Source organism: Patella vulgata, chromosome 6 (assembly GCF_932274485.2).
Source record: "Patella vulgata chromosome 6, xgPatVulg1.2, whole genome shotgun sequence".
Classification (NCBI taxonomy): Eukaryota; Metazoa; Mollusca; class Gastropoda; family Patellidae; genus Patella; species Patella vulgata.
In genome coordinates, this window is record NC_065884.2 from 69531552 (window position 1) to 69550698 (window position 19147).

At 40.0% G+C, this 19147-nt stretch overlaps 1 protein-coding gene across 1 annotated transcript; it reads left to right on the forward strand.

Moving 5' to 3' along the window:
• The first annotated feature begins 1239 nt into the window (after window positions 1–1239).
• On the forward strand, window positions 1240–18093 carry LOC126824035 (prolyl 4-hydroxylase subunit alpha-1). Its single transcript, XM_050553178.2, has 14 exons — window positions 1240–1641; window positions 3951–4010; window positions 5099–5250; window positions 6891–7216; window positions 7731–7782; window positions 8342–8484; window positions 9492–9659; window positions 11113–11180; window positions 11882–12014; window positions 12926–12979; window positions 13852–13914; window positions 14330–14398; window positions 15556–15652; window positions 16434–18093. The coding sequence occupies exons 1-14, from the start codon at window positions 1430–1432 to the stop codon at window positions 16547–16549; spliced, it is 1713 nt and encodes a 570-aa protein (XP_050409135.1). The 5' UTR covers window positions 1240–1429; the 3' UTR covers window positions 16550–18093.
• The last annotated feature ends 1054 nt before the right edge of the window (window positions 18094–19147 follow it).

A 19147-nucleotide genomic window follows, 5' to 3' on the forward strand; every position in this document is an offset into this window, starting at 1 on the left:
GTCACTAATTATAATAAGCACTGATTGTGTTCTGTATACTGCTCATTAACTGTAGAATACAACAACAAACGGTTTAACGGTTAACCGAATATTGATTACACCATCTGCTGCCTGTTAGACTGAGTTGATTAAAACATTTTATATTTTAAATCCTCACCCATTGTCAGGATGAAAAACATAAATTAATTCAAAGACAAGATAGAATCAAAACAAGGGAGTTAAGCATCTGGTCACGGGGTTGTATGGCCGAATGGTTATCGCATAAGGTCTGTCATTGAGTCTCGATTCCCCGGTTGTGCGCGACAAGAAGTAGGGTCGCCCGTTCAAGCTCCGTTTTGTTTTGCCCCCTCCCTGGTTTCCTTCCACTGCTAAAGACCCCTACGCGCAAGCGAATTATTGAAATAAACTCTCTCTCTCTCTCTCTCTCTCTCTCTCTCTATCTTGTGTATCAATCCACGTTTCTGGTTTATGTGGCACAGTGAGTAAAACGTTGGTTCACTAATCTGGAGGTCCCGATGTTAGCCGAGAATGTTCTCTGGCTTGACGTTGCATTGTCAGTGATACAGGACGGGGGGCATGACAAGGAACAGTGTGTAGCCGTTCGGATGAGACACGAAACACCGAGGTTCTGTATACACATTGACTTGTACGTATAATAACCCTTGCCAGCTGTTAGTCCAACTTAGTGTAGGCCGTAGCGCCACTCCACTGCCAGGACACCGGGTGCAAGAAGGAGACATTCAGGGCGTTAAACACCATTTTATTTAATTTTTCCACGGTCCACGTCTTTTACACGATGGGAGTGGGATGGTTAGCGCGTGCGGGTAGTATCATAAACTCTGTGATTGAGTCAACTTTCGTGATTTCGATTCCCGGCTTCTACGTGACAGTAAGGTTGCCTGTCCAACCTCGTGGGTTTTCTTCGGGCCCCTTACAGACCCCTACGCGCAAGCGAATTATTGAAATAAAATTGAACCATACGTTAGTCCCGAAATGACACACAAAGAATAATTAGTATAGTGCTACGGTATTTAGATTTTGTAAATAAAAAGTTGATGATCAATGACATGAAACAACGTGTTACATGCCACGGTGATACTATGGGTCGATTTGTGACAAGCTGTCACTCCCTGATCCAATATGTCGACTCTTAAGATCTAACTAACTAAGAATACATGCCTACTTGTATTTAGATTTCAATATATATATAAATATCGATTTAATATGCCGCCATTTTAATACATTAGCCGACCTGTAAAATTTGTTGCATACGGAATCACTTGCCTAATAACACGGTTTGAACAGTGTTTCTGGGGGAAAAAAATTAATGAACTCTGATTAGGGAATGGATTAATTAACAAATTGGAAAACTGAAAAACATCTAAAAGGAAAACAATTATCTGTGAATTCGTGAATGTTTTATTAATGCATGTTTAAAGACAGGGCGAAGATAAATATGGATATGATCTTGAAGAACCAAGCGGTTATTGTGATATTGTTGTGTAGTGTGTATCTAGTAAACTGTCATGTATCTAGTTCTTCGCATAAGATGAAAACGTTCTTAAATCACAGAAAGAATATAACAGATAATCTAAGAAAATATATTGAATATGAGGAAGAGAGAATGATAGATTTAAAAAAGTAATTTTTTCATTTTTATTTTTATTTTATTCAAGTTTATAACATTATACAAAGTACAAGAACATTTTTGGGTGGAGTGGGTGAGTGGTCTAAGGCCTAGTTGTTAGCCTACGTGACAAGGGGCGTGGTCGCCTGTCTGACCTCGTGGCTATGCAGTTGTACGTGACAAGGGATCGCCTATCTGACCCCGTGGTTACGTGACAAGAGAGAAATGGGGTTTAACGTCCACGCGACAAATACCAGGTCATTTAGGGACTAACACATGGTTCAATTTTATTTCAATAACTCGCTTGCGCGTAGGGTTCTTTAGCAGTGAGAGGAAACCGGAGGACCCATAGAAAACCCACGAGGTTGGTGTTACGTGACAAGGGCTACAACATTACGCTATAGATACAAAGTACAACAAAATACTGGCGATCGGTGAGCGAGTAATCTATGCAAATGCAAATGTATGCGGGGGGGGGGGGGTGAACGAGTAATCTATGCAAATGTTTACAGGGGGTTGCAATGAGCGAGTAATCTATGCAAATGTATGCAGGGGGTTGGAGGTGAGCGAGTAATCTATGCAAATATATGCAGGGGAATGGACGTGAGCGAGTAATCCATGCAAATTGTTGCAGGGGGTCGGACGTGAGTGAGTGATCTATGCAAATTGTTGCAGGGGGTTGGACGTGAGCGAGTAATCTATGCCAATTTTTGCAGGGGGTTGGAGGTGAGCGAGTGATCTGTGGAAATTTTTGCAGGGGGTTGGACGTGAGCGAGTGATCTATGCACATTATAGGTTGGATCGCGAGTTGGTACGTGACAACTAATATGCTCGCCTGTCTGACCGCGTGGGTTTTCTCCGTATAGTCTTCTGCGTGCACAATAAACCATGTGTTAGTCCCAAGATAATCTGTTTTGTGTGGCGTTAACGTCATGAGGTCGATCCCTGGTTTGTATGGAGTTAAAGTATGTGTAGTATGTCATCTATACAAGTTATGAGGTCGATCCCGGGTTTGTATATAGTCGCCGTTTTCTTCTTAATAAAATAGATCTTCATATAACATATGCTAGAATGGAAATGAAGTTGTGTGTATCGAGACTAGGGATAGTTAAGCTCCATTTCTCTCACCCAATCAATGGTACACTTGTTCAATGTGCATGTTATATGAACAGATGTCCACATGGTCGATTAATGGGCTATATTTTATCATATATTTATAGCTTACTTGTTGGACATTTTTACTAACAAAATCTAGAGTTGTCGCTCTTTTCACAACCAGATATATAAAAAATGCGGATTATATTGGGCAATGATAGGAAGACGGGTGTGAAACAATTTTTTGGAGTTCATTACTCAAATAAATTTCAGTAATACTGATTGAAAACTGATTTTCGTGAATTTTCAATCCCGGTTCCAACTTGTCAGGGGTTGGGGTGGGTATGGGAACTGTGTCTAGTCGTTCGGATTGGATGTAAAACCGACAGATCGATAGTGAACGTAAAAGATCCCTTGTCAGTCGGAATTCAAAGACGAGAACGGCCACTGCATGGGATAAATTTGCCTGCTCACATTGTACACGTAACCAGATGAACAGCTTGTTAGTCCCAAAATAAACGAACTGATGTATTGACGAGACGTTAAACCGAATCCTATTCTTCCTCTTTGTATATGATTATCATATATTTGGAATCACCTTCCAACCCATTGTTTACGCCACGGTGGCTTACTGATGAAGTCGCTCGCTCACTAACAGAATCCTTTGAAATCAGGGCGTTTGGATAGCCGAATTTTTGGAGCGTGCGCGTTCTATCATAAGGTCTGTCATTGAATCAACTGGCGTGGTTTCGATTACCCGGTTGTACGTGACAAGGAGTAGGGTCGCCTGTCCAACCTCGTGGGTTTTCTCCGGGTCCTCAGGTTTCCTCCCACTGCTAAAGACCCCTACGCGCAAGCGAATTATTGAAATAAAATTGAATCATATGTTAGTCCCGAAATAACATAGTTTGTTTCGAGTGGACGATACTCTCTCTCTCTCTCTCTCTCTCTTTCTCTCTCTCTCTCTCAAAATTGAATCAAATGTTAGTCCCGAAATAACATAGTTTGTGTCGAGTGGACGTTACTCTCTCTCCCTCTTTCTCTCTCTCTCTCTCTCTCTCTCTCTCTCACTTTGACATCATTATTGTTGTCAGCTAGGTTGGAGCCGACAAGTAAGATGCTAAAACCCATTTATTCATTCATTCATTCATTCATTCTTCATTCATTCATAAAAATCCGTGGTAGACTGTGACAGTGGAATACATGATCGATGGTTTATGTTTTCCAGGACGACTGGTTATGAGAAGGAAATGGAAGTGCTTACTGAACGAATTGTGAAACTCAGAAAGTAAGTTTAAACATCAAATTATCAAATGTATAATGAAAACGAGCATGTCAGAAATTCATTCGGAACTATTCAATTTTTGAGATATAATTGATTTATGATCTGATTTAGATTGAGTTGTGGTTTACAAGTCCAATAAAAGCAAGTGCACAATACGTTCCTTTCGTTTTATATATATTTTACTGGACCCAATTTTGTCCTGAATATAAGCGTTGTAATTTTGTAAGCGCGTTCATGTATCTCTACTACTGTTAGGGGCCAAGGTCGTTCATTGGGCAAGAGACTCCGAGGTCCTGTGTACACATTGACATACACGTAAAAGATCCCTTGGCAGTTGGAATTCGATATAAGAGTAGGCCATAGTGCCGTTGCCCGGGCAAAATTCCCCTTATAGCACACTGTACGAATTATGCCCGTCTTCATTAGCCCAGTCGGAGCAGAATATTTTCATTTCTAAACGGGATGTTCCGGGATCGATCCCGAAGTTTGCCGAGAAAGTTCCTCGGGAGTTTCCGGCGGTGCAAGACGGAGAGACTAACAAGGAACAGCTTCCGTAAGGGGTCTTGGCAGTGCGACATCGATATAAGCCACCATAAGCCACAGGATGGTGTATACATGTCTTCAGTCGGTGCAAAGCAGAAGGACGTTAAAACCCATTTCGGGTCATCTCACAATTCCTAATTATCACACAGTGACCATTCATATGAGATAATTATTGTATTTCAGTCTAATAAATGATTATTGTATTTGTTGTCTAATAAATGATTATTGTATGTGTTGTGTATTTTCAGTTTAATAAATGATTATTGTATTTGTTGTGTATTTCAATCTAAATGATTATTGTATTTGTTGTCTAATAAATGATTATTGTATTTGTTGTCTAATAAATGATTATTGTATTTGTTGTGTATTTACAGTCTAATAAATGATTATTGTATGTGTTGTGTATTTTCAGTCTAATAAATGATTATTGTATGTGTTGTGTATTTTCAGTCTAATAAATGATTATTGTATTTGTCTAATAAATGATTAATGTATTTGTTGTGTATTTCAGTATAATAAATGATTATTGTATGTGTTGTATTTTTTAGTCTGATAGATGAAACGGAGAGTAATATAACCAGAGATGCCAGCACACCCATAGATGATATAGTAAATAATCCAGTTCATACCTACGTCATTGTCAGAGATTTTCTATGTAGCTATAGACATTGGTTGAACAGCCAGACATCATACACTGGCAGTAAGTATAGAATAACCATTCACCCCTGTGGGGGTGGGGGTAGGGTAGGGTACAACCTCATTATTTTTATTTTGAATCATTGGCGGAGCTTATGACAGGGGACAGGGGATGAAACACCTGGGTCCCGTGTACACATTGACGTGCAAGTAGCGCTATACGTGCAAGTATTGTAAATGACAATATCGTCATATCGTCACCTGAGACATTATTTGTAAAAGATGGAGAGGTGTGTCAAACGATCAATATAACTATAACATAATAATTTCTTTATGTTTAAAAGCGTGCTAAAATGTTCTAAGATATCCTTTTACCCAAGTTTTACCCAGCAAAGCGAGGGGTTGGGTTGGATAGTGGGTTAATGCGTGTCTGTCAAATCATAAGGTAGGTCACTGAGTCAAGTGACGTGGTTTCGATTCCCAGCTTGTACGTGACAAGGATTAGGGTCGCCTTTCCAACCGTGAGAATTCTTTCCGGGTTCTCCGCTATGGACCCCTAAGCGCAAGCGAATTATTGAAATAAAATTAAACCATAAGGCAACACAAATAAAATAAGTTGTTTCTCGGGCACCACCCGCACGCAAAATTAGTTGCGCGTGCGGCCTATTTATTAGTCTTGATGAAAAATAAAAAATATGTAACGCCCGCCCGAACATCGATAAGCAAGTCATAAAAAATATATGCCGCATGTATCTACATGCCCCATACGTGAATATCCATTCAAATGTATTAAACTGATTCGAAAGAACCTCCATTTTTGTATCACGTGATTTTAATTACCTCCCCTTGTGAACTAGAATTTGATTCGTGTTAAACACCGAAAGTCATTGACAACAATGCAATGTATTTCAATCATTCGATCTTAATCGGCTCATTATTGCCGGCTTCAGTCGGTCCACGTTTGAAAAAATCCTACTTATAAAACAATGAATCGTAGAACAGGTTAATTATTATAACTTGTGGCTACGAATACGATACGATGATAGTCACCGTACCTTAGTCAGAATCTGGGTCATTAGCACATTTATTTAACGGTAGTTTTGATAATCCGGAAAATAATAATTGGATTTCACATTTGATGGTTTTACTGACAAGTTGTTAGTTAAATTTAAATAGTCATTCGATATAAACCCCAGATAGAACACCGAATATCCTGAGAAACACACCGAATAACCTGAGAAACAGTCATTTCCCGAATCCCGATGACACGTGACATGCATTGGTTGGAATTAGGTCAATCATTATAAACCAGCGATACTAGATTTAGATCTAAGTGTCGTTTACCGTGATGATTATTTTTGATACACATGCTGTCAGAGGCTTACTCTTTAAAATATTGTCGTTATTACGGACGGCTATTAATAGTCGTACGGAATTTTATTTTAAACCAATTTCAATTATGGTTGTCACCATTACCATTAGTAAGCTAGTACACATTACGTGAATTAAATATGGAAAATTATTTTCCTTTTAGTCAGTGTTCAGTGTTTGAGTCCCGAAATAATCTAGTTTGTGTGTGTCGAGTAGACGTTAATTCTCTCTCCCCCCCTCTCTCTCTCTCTCTCTCTCTCTCGTGTCGGTGTAAAGCCCCATATTTGTGTTTCGTGAAAAGGTATTCATGTTTGTTCGTTTTTCTGTTCGCAGAATTACACAGTTTCTGGGATAAAGCCGAGTTTGAAGCTCCGACAGACCTTGATTTACGGCAAACCATCTTGGCGCTCATCCGCATTCAATATACCTATAATATATCAGTACAGGAAATTACCAATGGACAATACATGGGAAGTAACTCTCCGGTACTGGGCAAAACCGATATTTTTCAAATAGCGAAAAGAATGCATATGTACGGCTACCCCCAAACAGCTTTATTATGGTATCTTGAAGCTCTCGGGGAATTAAACGAAAAAATAGTTGATTCACCTTTCGACTGGTCTGTTGCCTTGACAAGGGCTATTTATATAGCTAAATATGTAAGTATAGTATTTTGTTCCGTTGGTTTAATAACGACCTTTTTGTAATTTGGCAGCCCTTCAACTGGTCGCTGACAGATGGGATATGAAATAATAATTGGATATAGAAAGCGATACCGTTGTTGTGACGATTACTCGTGATGTGTCATCCTGGTTTTTAATTGTCAGCGACACGGGACGGAGAGGTGTCTAGTTCATCGGATGGTATTAAAATCCGATTCTCACCATTGTACCCATAATAGTATGAATTCGATGAAGAATCGTCCCCGCCATACTCTTTAGCCCAGCTGTTACAGTAAAGTAAGATAGCAATCCCCACTGGATTTAATAACGACTAGAAACGGGAAGGATTAGAGCAAGACTCAATGATTGACGCTCTTTAACAATTAACATTTCAGAGGGTAGAATGGACGAATGTGGATTGCTCGGGGTCGAACAACTAATTTAATTTTGCCCCAGGAACATATTGTGTATCTCCAAGTAATGCTCATATTGTAACAACTGTTGTTTTCAGATGGAGCAATCAGAACTTGCTGATGAACTGATCGACCTGGGAATGAGACTAGGTAACTATAATATTACATTCTTAGCAAACGATAACATATATTTTATCTGAAAAGGAGAGTCTACTTAGATTATATCTGTACACGAGCATTGCCCGAGAGAATATTGTCAACACCCCTATTTGGTTGTTCATATGTCCGACTGTCTAATCTGGCTATTTTGTCATCACCCCTGTCCGGCGGGCCACATGTCCGACTCTCTAGCCTGCCTTTTTACTTTTCTTATGAGCACTCTACAGATCAGAACTTACTGCCCTTGACACCAAAACTTATTTTTGAATTGTTCGTCTAGAGTTAATGCCCGTGTCCCTGAAACCGTGTAATGGTTTTACAGTTCCGGGCTTGTGTGATTTTATTTCCAAACTTTGTGGTATTCTTTAAGGGGCACATTCAGCGCCGTACAGTGATTTTGCGAAGGGTTATTGCTCTTGATCTCCATTCGTGTGTTACCATTCAAAAAGCTGTTTATGGGTGTAATTTCTGTCTCGTATCCCTGCAAGTTGTAACTGTGAACAACAGAGGACTATGCGTAACGGCTCCGTTTCCTTTTTTTTATTTTCAGATCCGGGGCATAAATATTCTTTCTATAAAATGGACATCCAATCAAGAATGGATAGTTTCCATCCGAGAGAGTGGGATAATTTGGTGCCGAAACCAGACTGGTGGACGAATTACACTATTTTATGTAACCAGGAGCAAACAGTGGTAGGTTGTCTTCTATTTCATCGGTGTTGCCATGGTTACAGAGCTTAAAGTTCACCGTAAAAGCTTCATAATATTTTTTAAAACATGCAAGTAATTATACCAACGTATCCTTTCCATAAGTATAACACGATCTCGAATATCAATATTACCTGCAACAGGTATGTTTCAACGTAAGTAATATCCGCCGCTCTCCTTGGGTAGTCGTAACTTTTAGTCCTTCTGATCATAGAAATATAGATTGTTTATTGATGGAAAGTTACGACTACCCACGGAGACCGGCGTATATTACCAACGCTGAAATTTACCTGTTGCAGGTAATATTGACATTCGGGTTCGTGTTATAATTATGGAAAGGATATGTCGACATAATTACTTGCATTATTTATAAAAAACAACAGTTGAACCTTTTCCGTTGACCTTTAAATATGAACAGACTAACAGTAAGGGAAACAATCCGTGAAAAGGGGAGCATGTTCCCGAAACGTTCTTTCATACTAGTAGGGGTCGTTTTATCTGAGGGGGGGGGGTCGGATGGCCGAATGTTTAGCACGTGCGCGCTGTATCATAAGGCCTGTCATTGAGTCAACTGGTGTGGTTTATATTCCCCGGTTGTACGTGACAAGGAGTAGGGTCGCCTGTCAAACCGCGTGGGTTTTCTCCGGGTCCTCCGGTTTCATCCAATTGCTAAAGACCCCTACGCGCAAACGAATTATTAAAATGAAATTAAACTATATGTTAGTCCCGAAATAACCTAGTTTGTATCGAGTGGACGTTAAACCCATCTCTCTCTCTCTCTCTCTCTCTCTCTCTCGTTCATGTAAAGTCTCATATTTGTGTAGCAGACTACGTTTTTGTTTCTTAAAAAAAAGTATTCATGTTTGTTCGGTTTTGTATTCGCAGAATTACACAGTTTCTGGGATAAAGCCGAGTTTGAAGCTCCGACAGACCTTGATTTATCTGCTGAATATATGTTTACCATTGATTGTATGGTTATTTGTCTATTACAGAAAAAACTAAAGAGATACCACGTATGTCGGTATAGAGATATCAATCATCAACTTACCTACTATAGATATAAAGAAGAAATACTTCATTATGCACCCTTTATCAGTCTTATATATGACGTCATCAATGACAACGACACGAACACTTTAAAAGAAAGGAATGCTAGTGATGTAAGTAATGGTGATACTCTTAATCATGGGACGAGTAGGGTTGAAAATGGGGCGAGTAGGGTTGAGAATGGGAGAATGGGGCGAGTAGGATTCACAATGGTGCGAGTAGAATTCACAATGGTGCGAGTAGGGTTGACAATGGGGCGAGTAGGGTTGACAATGGGGCGAGTAGGGTTGACAAAGGGGCGACTAGGGTTCACAATGGGGCGACTAGGGTTCACAATGGGGCGAGTAGGGTTCACAAAGGGGCGAGTAGGGTTCACAATGGGGCGAGTAGGGTTGACAATGAGGCGAGTAGGGTTCACAATGGTAAATGAAATGGGGTTTAAACGTCCTACGTTTCTACTCCAATCGGGCTAATAAAGTCGGGAATACGTCCGATATTGCACGGACAGCAATTAAATTCCAACTTTAAATGGTTCTGTGACGTGCGCATCAAGGTGTACATCGTGGTAAATTTAAGCCTGGAGAGAGTATTGAATGAAATGGGGTTTAACATCTTACTTTTCTGCACCAACCGGGATAACGAAGACTGGCATAACAAAGACAGCTGTCTAGTCGTTCGGATGGGACGAAAAACCGAGGTCCCGTGTACACATTGGCGTGCACGTAAAAGATCCCTTGGCAGTTGGAATTCGATATAAGAGTAGGCCGTAGCGCCGCTGCCCGGGCAAAATTTCCCTCATAGCACACTGTATGGCGTATGCCCGTCTTCATTAGCCCAGGTTAGGAGCAGAACAGTAGGACGTTAAACTCCATTTCATTGCATACGTCATGCAGTGTGCTATGAGGGAAATTCGACATCATTTGCATTCCAGTGATTTACCTACACACCAATGTGTTCACGGGACCTCGTGTTTTTCGTCCCGTCCAAAACACCATTGACAAAGAGAATCCACACCGGAAAATGCCGAGGACCTTTCTCGGCTAACACAGGCACGGAACCCGGGATCCGCTTTATTCTCTGAGCCACTATGACTGTCTACATCCATCAAAGGTAAAACACCTGGGCCCTGTTTCTCGAGATCTTAACTAAAGATAAAATCCAAATTTTAGTAGATACTTCAATTTTGATTGGCTAAGCACTAAAATCAGCCTAATATTATCCAATGAAATTACTAAAACTTTGATTTTATCTTAGTTAACATTTCGTGAAACAAGGCCCTTATTCACGAAAACTTAAACTAAGATACAATCGAATTTTAAGAAATAGTGCAATTCGATTGGCTGACCAGTAAAATCAATTTACATATATCCAATGAAGTTTCAGTATTTCTTAAAATTTCGGTTGTAACTTAGTTTAAGTTTTCGTGAATAAGGGCCCAGGCTCGAGCTATGTATAAACGTCACTTCGTCAACTGCATGTCGTTAAAATGGCCCTCGCGTGATTTTCTTTGATTGCTTTCTGTACAAATTTGACTGTTTCTGTTTATTGTGGGCTTTTGTCTTCCAGTTAGCACTCAAATACGAATTCGACGAGGCTGGTAGTTCGAGATACAGACCTGGGAGTTATGGCGCCTCGTGAGTATTTACTCAAATTGTAAAGACAAATTAAACTCCTTTTTGTGAGCGAATGGCCCTAATTCAATTGTGTTTGTAGGTTGAAGTTTTATCTGTGGTAATACATTTTGATTTATCTCCCCTGTATCAACACTTTGGGGATACTCGATTGAACGTTCCCAAATATAGAGACAATCGAGTGAAAGAGGGATTTCGGACTACAACGCATGCGTCGACTGCATAAGAAAATGGGCGAACTCGATTGAACGTTCCGGAATTGAATTCTCTCAATCCCAAAAAATAGTGACAATCACTTGAAAATGGGTACTTCGGGCTACAACGCATTTGTCGACTGGATTATAAATATCTCATCCAACCATGCGGTCGAAACCTGTTCGTCGTGTTTAATTACGTCACAATTCTGCTCACACCACCTCCGTCGTCGGGACTCACAGAATTGTGACAGGACTGAATTCCGCGTCACCCGATACAATTATGTAAATTCGGGACGTTCCGGACTGTGAATCTAGCATCCCAAAATCTCAACCAACCGTGATAGCTACTCACGCCAACTCTATTGTCGGGACTGACAGAACTGTGACAGGACTGAATTCCACGCTACTCGATTGTAATTCTGTCAATTCGGGACGTTCCGGACTGACAATCGAGTATCCCCTACGACTCTGGATTTTAATAAAACCCATGAACCTATTTTATTCCAGCGTTGATCTATATGACACAGAAGGTTCCGAGATATTAACAATATCACAGAAGCTAGGCAGAGTTATCGGACATAACACCCAATATTATTATCCTGATAGAGGCTTCAGATTACCCAGTGCTGGACCATTCAAGGTAAATAAAGTTTATCTTTTGACCAGTAACTGAACCTACTCAGCGCTACTCATCTTGTTGTTGTTTGGGCAGAGTTTATCGGGGGGAAAAGCCCAAGGTCCGCCAAATGAAATGAAATGGGTTTAACGTCCTACTGTTTTGCTCCGAACTGGGACAGCGGGATTACGACCTACTCTTATATCGAATTCCAACTGTCAAGGGATCTTTTACGTGCACGCCAATGTGTACACGGGACCTCGGTTTTTCGTGCCATCCGAACGACTAGACAGCTGTCCTTGTCAGGCCCTCCGTCCTGCATCACTGACAAGGGGAAATCACGTCGGAAATCCCAATGAACTTTCTCGGCAAATGCAGGGATCGAACACGCGACCTCCAGACTAGCGAGCCAGCGTCTTACCCACTTAGCTACCGTGATCCCTCAAGTCGCATGAAACTTGGCAAACTTGTTTCATGGGTGTTACAATTCCAAGATGGGATTGATGACGTCATGCTCTGTTGTTATTATTAAATTTCTTGCAAACTTTGTCATAATCTAGCGAACAAGCCACGAGTGTTGTGAATGGTAAAGACTGGCTTGTAAACTGTTTTTTTGATTGGTTCGTAGAATCAAGCTACGACCAAGGGCAATCATTTGAATACGTGTTTCCGCCATGGATTAACCCAGGGTATAGTGTAATGGGATGAAATGAGCCCACTGGGGATACCGAGGATATGGAGGAGCACGAAATGAAAGTTTGACGTTTGACTTGTAATGGAAACGATATTTCATTAAATTCTACAAATCGACTAGTCCTTGACATTGTATACATATGTTCTTGTTTTATGACAAACCGTATGTTTCAACCTTGATCGTATATTTTCTTGGTTTATATGAGACGTGTACATTATGGAATATGTTTTTATGATTGTAGGTTGTTGACTATGGTATCGGGGGACATTATGATGTACATGTTGATTTCTTTATAGTAAGTATAAAATTATTGCTGGTTGAAATAACAGACGCCGGAAACAACGTCAGCATTTAAAACGTAATCGCATCTACTTGATTCAGTAGACACCGGGGTGGGGGGGATGTTGGATGGCTGAATAGTTAGGGCGTACGCGCTGTATCATAAGGTCTGTCATTGAGTCAACTGGCGTGGTTTTGATTCTCCAGTTGTACATGGCAAGCAGTGGGGTCGTCTATTCAACCTCGTGAGTTTTCTCCGGGTCTTCCGGTTTCCTTCTACTTCTTAAGACCCCTAAGCCCAAGCGAATTATGGAAATAAAAAACTGAACCGAACGTTGGTCCTGAAATGACATAGTTTTTGTCAAGTGGACGTTAAACCCCATCTTTCTCTCTCTCTCTCTCTCTCTCTTTCTCTCTCTCATCGGTATTTTTCGACTCGGTTGACCCTTGTCCGCGTCCATAATACCTGATATAAAGCTTTTGGATGTTGGGTGAGATCGTGCACTTCAGCATATTTAGGCGTCCTTTATATTAAAGCCGCTAATATCAGTTCACACATGATCTATTCCGTTCAGTATATCGCGACATTGAGAATCATATGCAAATGATTTATTCAGTTCAGTATATACATAACCATAAAGAATTAGTAATATCGCCACATTCAGAATCATATGAAAATGATATAAACAAGCCGAATGAATCCAAATCGGGATGTATCTACTTTTGCTCTTTTGGTTTTGTGTTCTGAATTAAATGTGAAATGACTAATTTAGGTAATTCTAATATTGATAAAGAAATGGAAAACAATATTGTTGTCCAAAAACTGGACGATCAAGATTGAAGACTTTACTACTGTTATATTTGATTTTATATATTGAAATATTTCAGAGTCCAACTAGTACTTATTTAATGAAATATTCTGGTGACAGAATGGCAACAGTGTTATTATTTGTAAGTATTCATACGTCGACTGGTTATCTCCCTTTAATTGTTCCACCTTAAAGGACACTATCTTCTTATTAGTGAGCAGAAATTCACCCGTGTATCTATTATCACTTCGGTCAGTTATAAAGAAGGATAACTCGAGTTTTTCTTTTGCTTTAGTCACTTCCCTTTCTTGAAATCTTCATTAGGCATCTATCGTAGCTGTGTTAAAATTATATTTTCTTTAACAAGAAACCTCCACGGACACTATACATTTGTATAGCTATAATCTGCATGTAACTTGTTCATATGGCAATTGAATTGGTGGCTGTTTGATGACGTATTAGTCCAAGACCATCTTTTCCACTTTAGTTTGTCTTAATTTGATTAGTTGCTGTATTTCTTGAAATAATTGGTTTGTTCTTGCTTCCATTTTTTGTAGCTCTCTGATGTTAAACATGGTGGACGTGAAATATTTACACGGCTTGGAATAAGTGTGAAACCCATAAAGGTAATAAGAATTACTAGTATCAAATATTTTAGAAGATTAGCCATATACTGCTTAGTGCACATCCCATGTCATAATATATTTTTCTGGGAGCTACGGGGCTAGTGGGTAAGACACTGGCTCGCTAGCCTGGAGGACGCGTGTTCGATCCGTGCAATGGCCGAGAAAGTTCACCGGGACTTTTCGGCGTGTGTGCAGGACAGAGGGCCTGACAAGGACAGCTGACTAGTCGTTCGGGTGGGACAAAAAGCCGAAGTCCCGCGCATTAAAAAAGATTCCTGGTGGTTGGAATTCGATATTAGAGTAGGCCATAGTGCCGATGTCCGGGCAAAATTTCCCCCATAGCACACTGTATATGGCGTATGCACGTATTTATTAGCCCAGTATAGAAGCAGAACAGTAGGTTGGATCTGGTCATTTTGGGACTAACATAAGATTATTTTGTTTCTATGGTCAAATGAGAAATGCTAGGGAGGATACGCTTCATTGTATTCCTACTGACTGACGTTGCGTGCCATCCGAAGGACTAGCAAGGCAACACCACCATGACGGTCCACAACACGAACTGTTAAAGGTTGAAATATGCCGAGAACGTCTCTCGGTCCCCATCGCAATTCGAACTGAGAGAGAGGAATCGAATTAACTTACACTCTGAAGGGAAACAAACATAACAAGAAATGGTTTAAACTTGGATTTTAGGAGCCTTATACATCACTCGACAGAAGGTAACCTCGGCACATTGGCAGCCAGCAGAGTCTCCGCTGTTTGAAGTGGGGGGAGGGGGGTGGGGGGATTGCCGAATGGTTAGCTCGTGAGCGCTGTATCAAAAGGCTTGTCATTGAGTCAACTGGCGTGGTTTCAAATCCCCGGTTGTACGTGACAAGGAGTAGGTTCGCCTGTCCAACCTCGTGGGTTTTCTCCGGGTCCTCCGGTTTCCTCACACTGCTAAAGACCCCTACGCGCAAGCGAATTATTGAAATAAAATTAAACCACATGTTAGTCCCGAAATGACCTAGTTTGTGTCGAGTGGACGTTAAACCTCAGTTCTCTCTCTATCTCTCTTCGCTGTTTGAGGAGTGGTAACGGGTGTTCCATCCTTTATGCAACCCTTGTCCCTATTATTTCTATATAAACAGAGCAATGAATTGGATATATTTCAGAATGCTTCCGTATTATGGTACAACTACACACCGTCTGGATATAAAGACTATAGAACTGTCAAAATGACCTGTCCTGTTATTATTGGACAAAAATGGGGTAGGTGACGTAATATCAATATGACGTTGATTGTTTGCGCGCATGGTGCGCATGGTATTGCTCTGACGACAAAAAATTACCCATCATTCCGAAATCTACATCAACCGCCATGTATGATCAATCAACGGAAGATTTAATATCACGTGACTTTATGGTGGTCCGCTTTAACCCATGGGCGACTAGTCACATGATCAGCGACAGAAATCCCTTAACAGTAAATTTTTTTTACGCCAAAATACGTGACCATGACTTTATTATAGTTTGCCTAGCAACTAGTCGTTACTTTCACAAGTTTCTGTAAATTTGATAAAAATCCGATAGAAACTGTAGCTAATTGCCTCGAGAAGAAGTGTGGACATAACAAAAATAACTGCTGTTTGTTGTAAGATGTGTACAAATTCTAACGTGTAAGTCTGACCAAGAAAATAGTAGGGCGTTATTTTGAAACGAGAGAGAAAACCAACCCAAATGGGCTTGTAACATGGACGGTGTTTCTTCCTTTGTTCTTTTCGTTGAATAAGCAGTTTGTTTTCCCTCTAGTAGATTGGATCGAGCCTTTGCTGGTTCACACTATTTTTAGTAGAAATCATATAGAGATGTGGGATTGGTTTTCTGCGCAATAACAACATGTTGAGCAGGTGTCAATGTTACAAGTCATTTATAGCACGCTTCATTCGTTAACATGTTTAACACCTCGTCCTACGGCCTTTGGTTAAACCAGTTAACTCATGAAAACCGTGCTATAAATATAACTTAACTTGTTACCATTCTTGACTTTCAGAAGCGAGGAAGAGTGTATGGGTGCACGGTAACGAAAATAATCGACCATGTGGACGTAGTATGAAATCAACACAATTTGCTGTTGAAAAATGTCTGAGAAATAGAGTAAAATATTAATGATGAAATAATTAGCAATTAGAATATTTATACTTAGATTATATATCAATTATTATTGGTAGCAATACTCGATGAGGAGACGTGATATGTACATTATCTATATATAGTCAAACATGCACATCAATAAAATAAAACGAAGTACGAACAATCCAAACCATTAGACTTAATTCGAAGTCCTAAAAAAACGGTATAGGCAAAATGGTGTAATCAGCAAATGGACTGTTCACTTTGTACAAAATACTCGACAGTGGTAACAGGTGTCCGGAAAAGTAAACTTACCCTGCCTGACGCCACACCCGCCATAACTGCATCCAAACCATAAGACGAAATCTCGGTAAATAGCGTGATTTGCCAATGGACTATCCGTATGCAAAATATCATGTTTTAATTGTCGTCTCCAATCGAGGTGAAATTACTACAATAGGCCTATTGATGTGATGTCAAAAGAAGATGTAAACATATCAGACTAAAATATAAACAATATAAGGTGACAGCTTAAATAATACTACTTAATCTAGACAGTACTCGACAAACAAAACATTTCACCGGTGGGTGGGGAGGGGTATATTGTCAGGCTGGATGCACACAGAAATAATCCATAACACCATCCCGAGAGGTTTACACTAATCATAGCCAAGGAACAAAATACAATACCAAACGCTTGTTTCCTTATGCGACCCTATCACGGCTAGGTCCCCACTTCGTGTTCAGCAGTAAATACTAACACTAACATCTGATTGGTTCAAAAACCCTCCGGAAAATTCAGGGCCGTAACTAGCTCAGAGCAACGAGGAGGCGAGAAGTGTTCTCAGGGGGTGCTGTAACATTGATGGACAATGTATATCTATTGTTTTTATGGTTGACAGTTTTTCCACGGGGGGGGGGGGGAGGGGACGAAACTGTTTGTCCCCCCCCCGCGTCCCCACCCCCAGTTACGGGCCCGTATCCAGCCCCCTCAGCTGACGTGTCATTAGACTTGACCGCATTTCACACGACAGATATTAATTACTATGGCTTGTAGTTTGAAATATTGTATATTGGGTATAGTTATAACGTAATATCATGTCTCCTTGACCCTCTAATAGTTTTTTCTAAGCTTATCTGAATTTTGAGTTCATTCTTATTATGGATGAGAATTATAATAGACGTTTCATGGCATGTATTAGTCGTTTAATTTTATTGTGACGCTATTAAAGTGTAATTGTGACGTAGATAAATTGTAATTGTAACGTAGATAAATTGTAATTGTGACGTAGATAAATTGTGACGTAGTTAAATTGTAATTGTAACGTAATTAAATAGTAATTGTGATGTAATTATATTGTAATTGTAGCGTTATTAAAATGTAATGTGACGTAATTATGGCCATGTACTTAACACAACCGTATTGAACAAGATTAGGTTCAACCATTGTTGGAATCAATTTGTGTCGGCACACCTTGTTGTATCTTTTCATCGTTTACCGTGAAACAATGTAGTGCAGCTTTACCATTGTGCTAATATTTTTGAATATATTGCTCTGAATAAAAACATACAAATATAAATGTCATTGTTTTATGCCAATAACGATACAACCAGTCCATACAACCGTCGGATGCAGCGGTCGCATCCGACCAACTCATCAGACAAATGGTCGGATGGACAGCTTGTTGCATGGATAGGATCAGTTCTATTCTCATCCGACCAACTGATGTAATAGCCAATCAAATTGCGTCATATCCGACTTGGCAATCAGAAACGATGTGGTCTTCTGTGGCTTCAAGTATTCTGACGTACTTTAAAATGAAACCTGTTCACGACCGAATTAGAATATCTAATAACTCGGGATAGAAAGCATGGACTTTCTGGAACTCGCGGCATCAAAACTACACGACGACGGGGATGAGAAGTGTCGCCTTGTGGTCTATTGCTGCCATTTTATTCAGTTACTAAGAAGGAACAAATGGTGCCATACAACGGATAAAACCATTGTAAAGAGTCGTCCAATATGTTGTATCCGACGGTTGTATGGATTGGTTGTATCGTGTAAACGCCGCTTAAATAATAAATTACAACGACAAATCTTTTGTTATGTGAACACCTCAAACCAGAAGTGGTATCTGATTTTTTTTTTGGTCTACCGTCTTTGGACAATTTATTGGATTTTTACGTCACACTGTTTGAAACACAATTACTTTTATTTTCGTATCAAGAAACTTATGCAATAAGTGTCTTTATTACTGTATAGGTTTTTGTAATTCGTATTAGTAAATTGCACCGTGCGCTGTAAGGAGCGGTGCATATTGTCTGTGGACTTGGTTACGGCACTCGCTTCACGGACGGAAGTGAGCAGACGACAGTATAAGGCCGGTGTTTTGAAATGTATTTTCGATGTGATGTAACGTTAAAGGAGCTAAATCGCTAATATTTTGGACCTAGAAATTGGCACAAATGGGTCGCAACACATATAATAATGAAATATGAATTTATATAAACTGTTTTACATTCAATCGTGTCCGTTTTACTGTGAATTGTCATCAGTTATGTTCGGCGAAATAAGCCAGAAGTCTCAACCGCAAGTCAGTTTCTAGCGTCTGGTTATTACAGTCAACACCGATA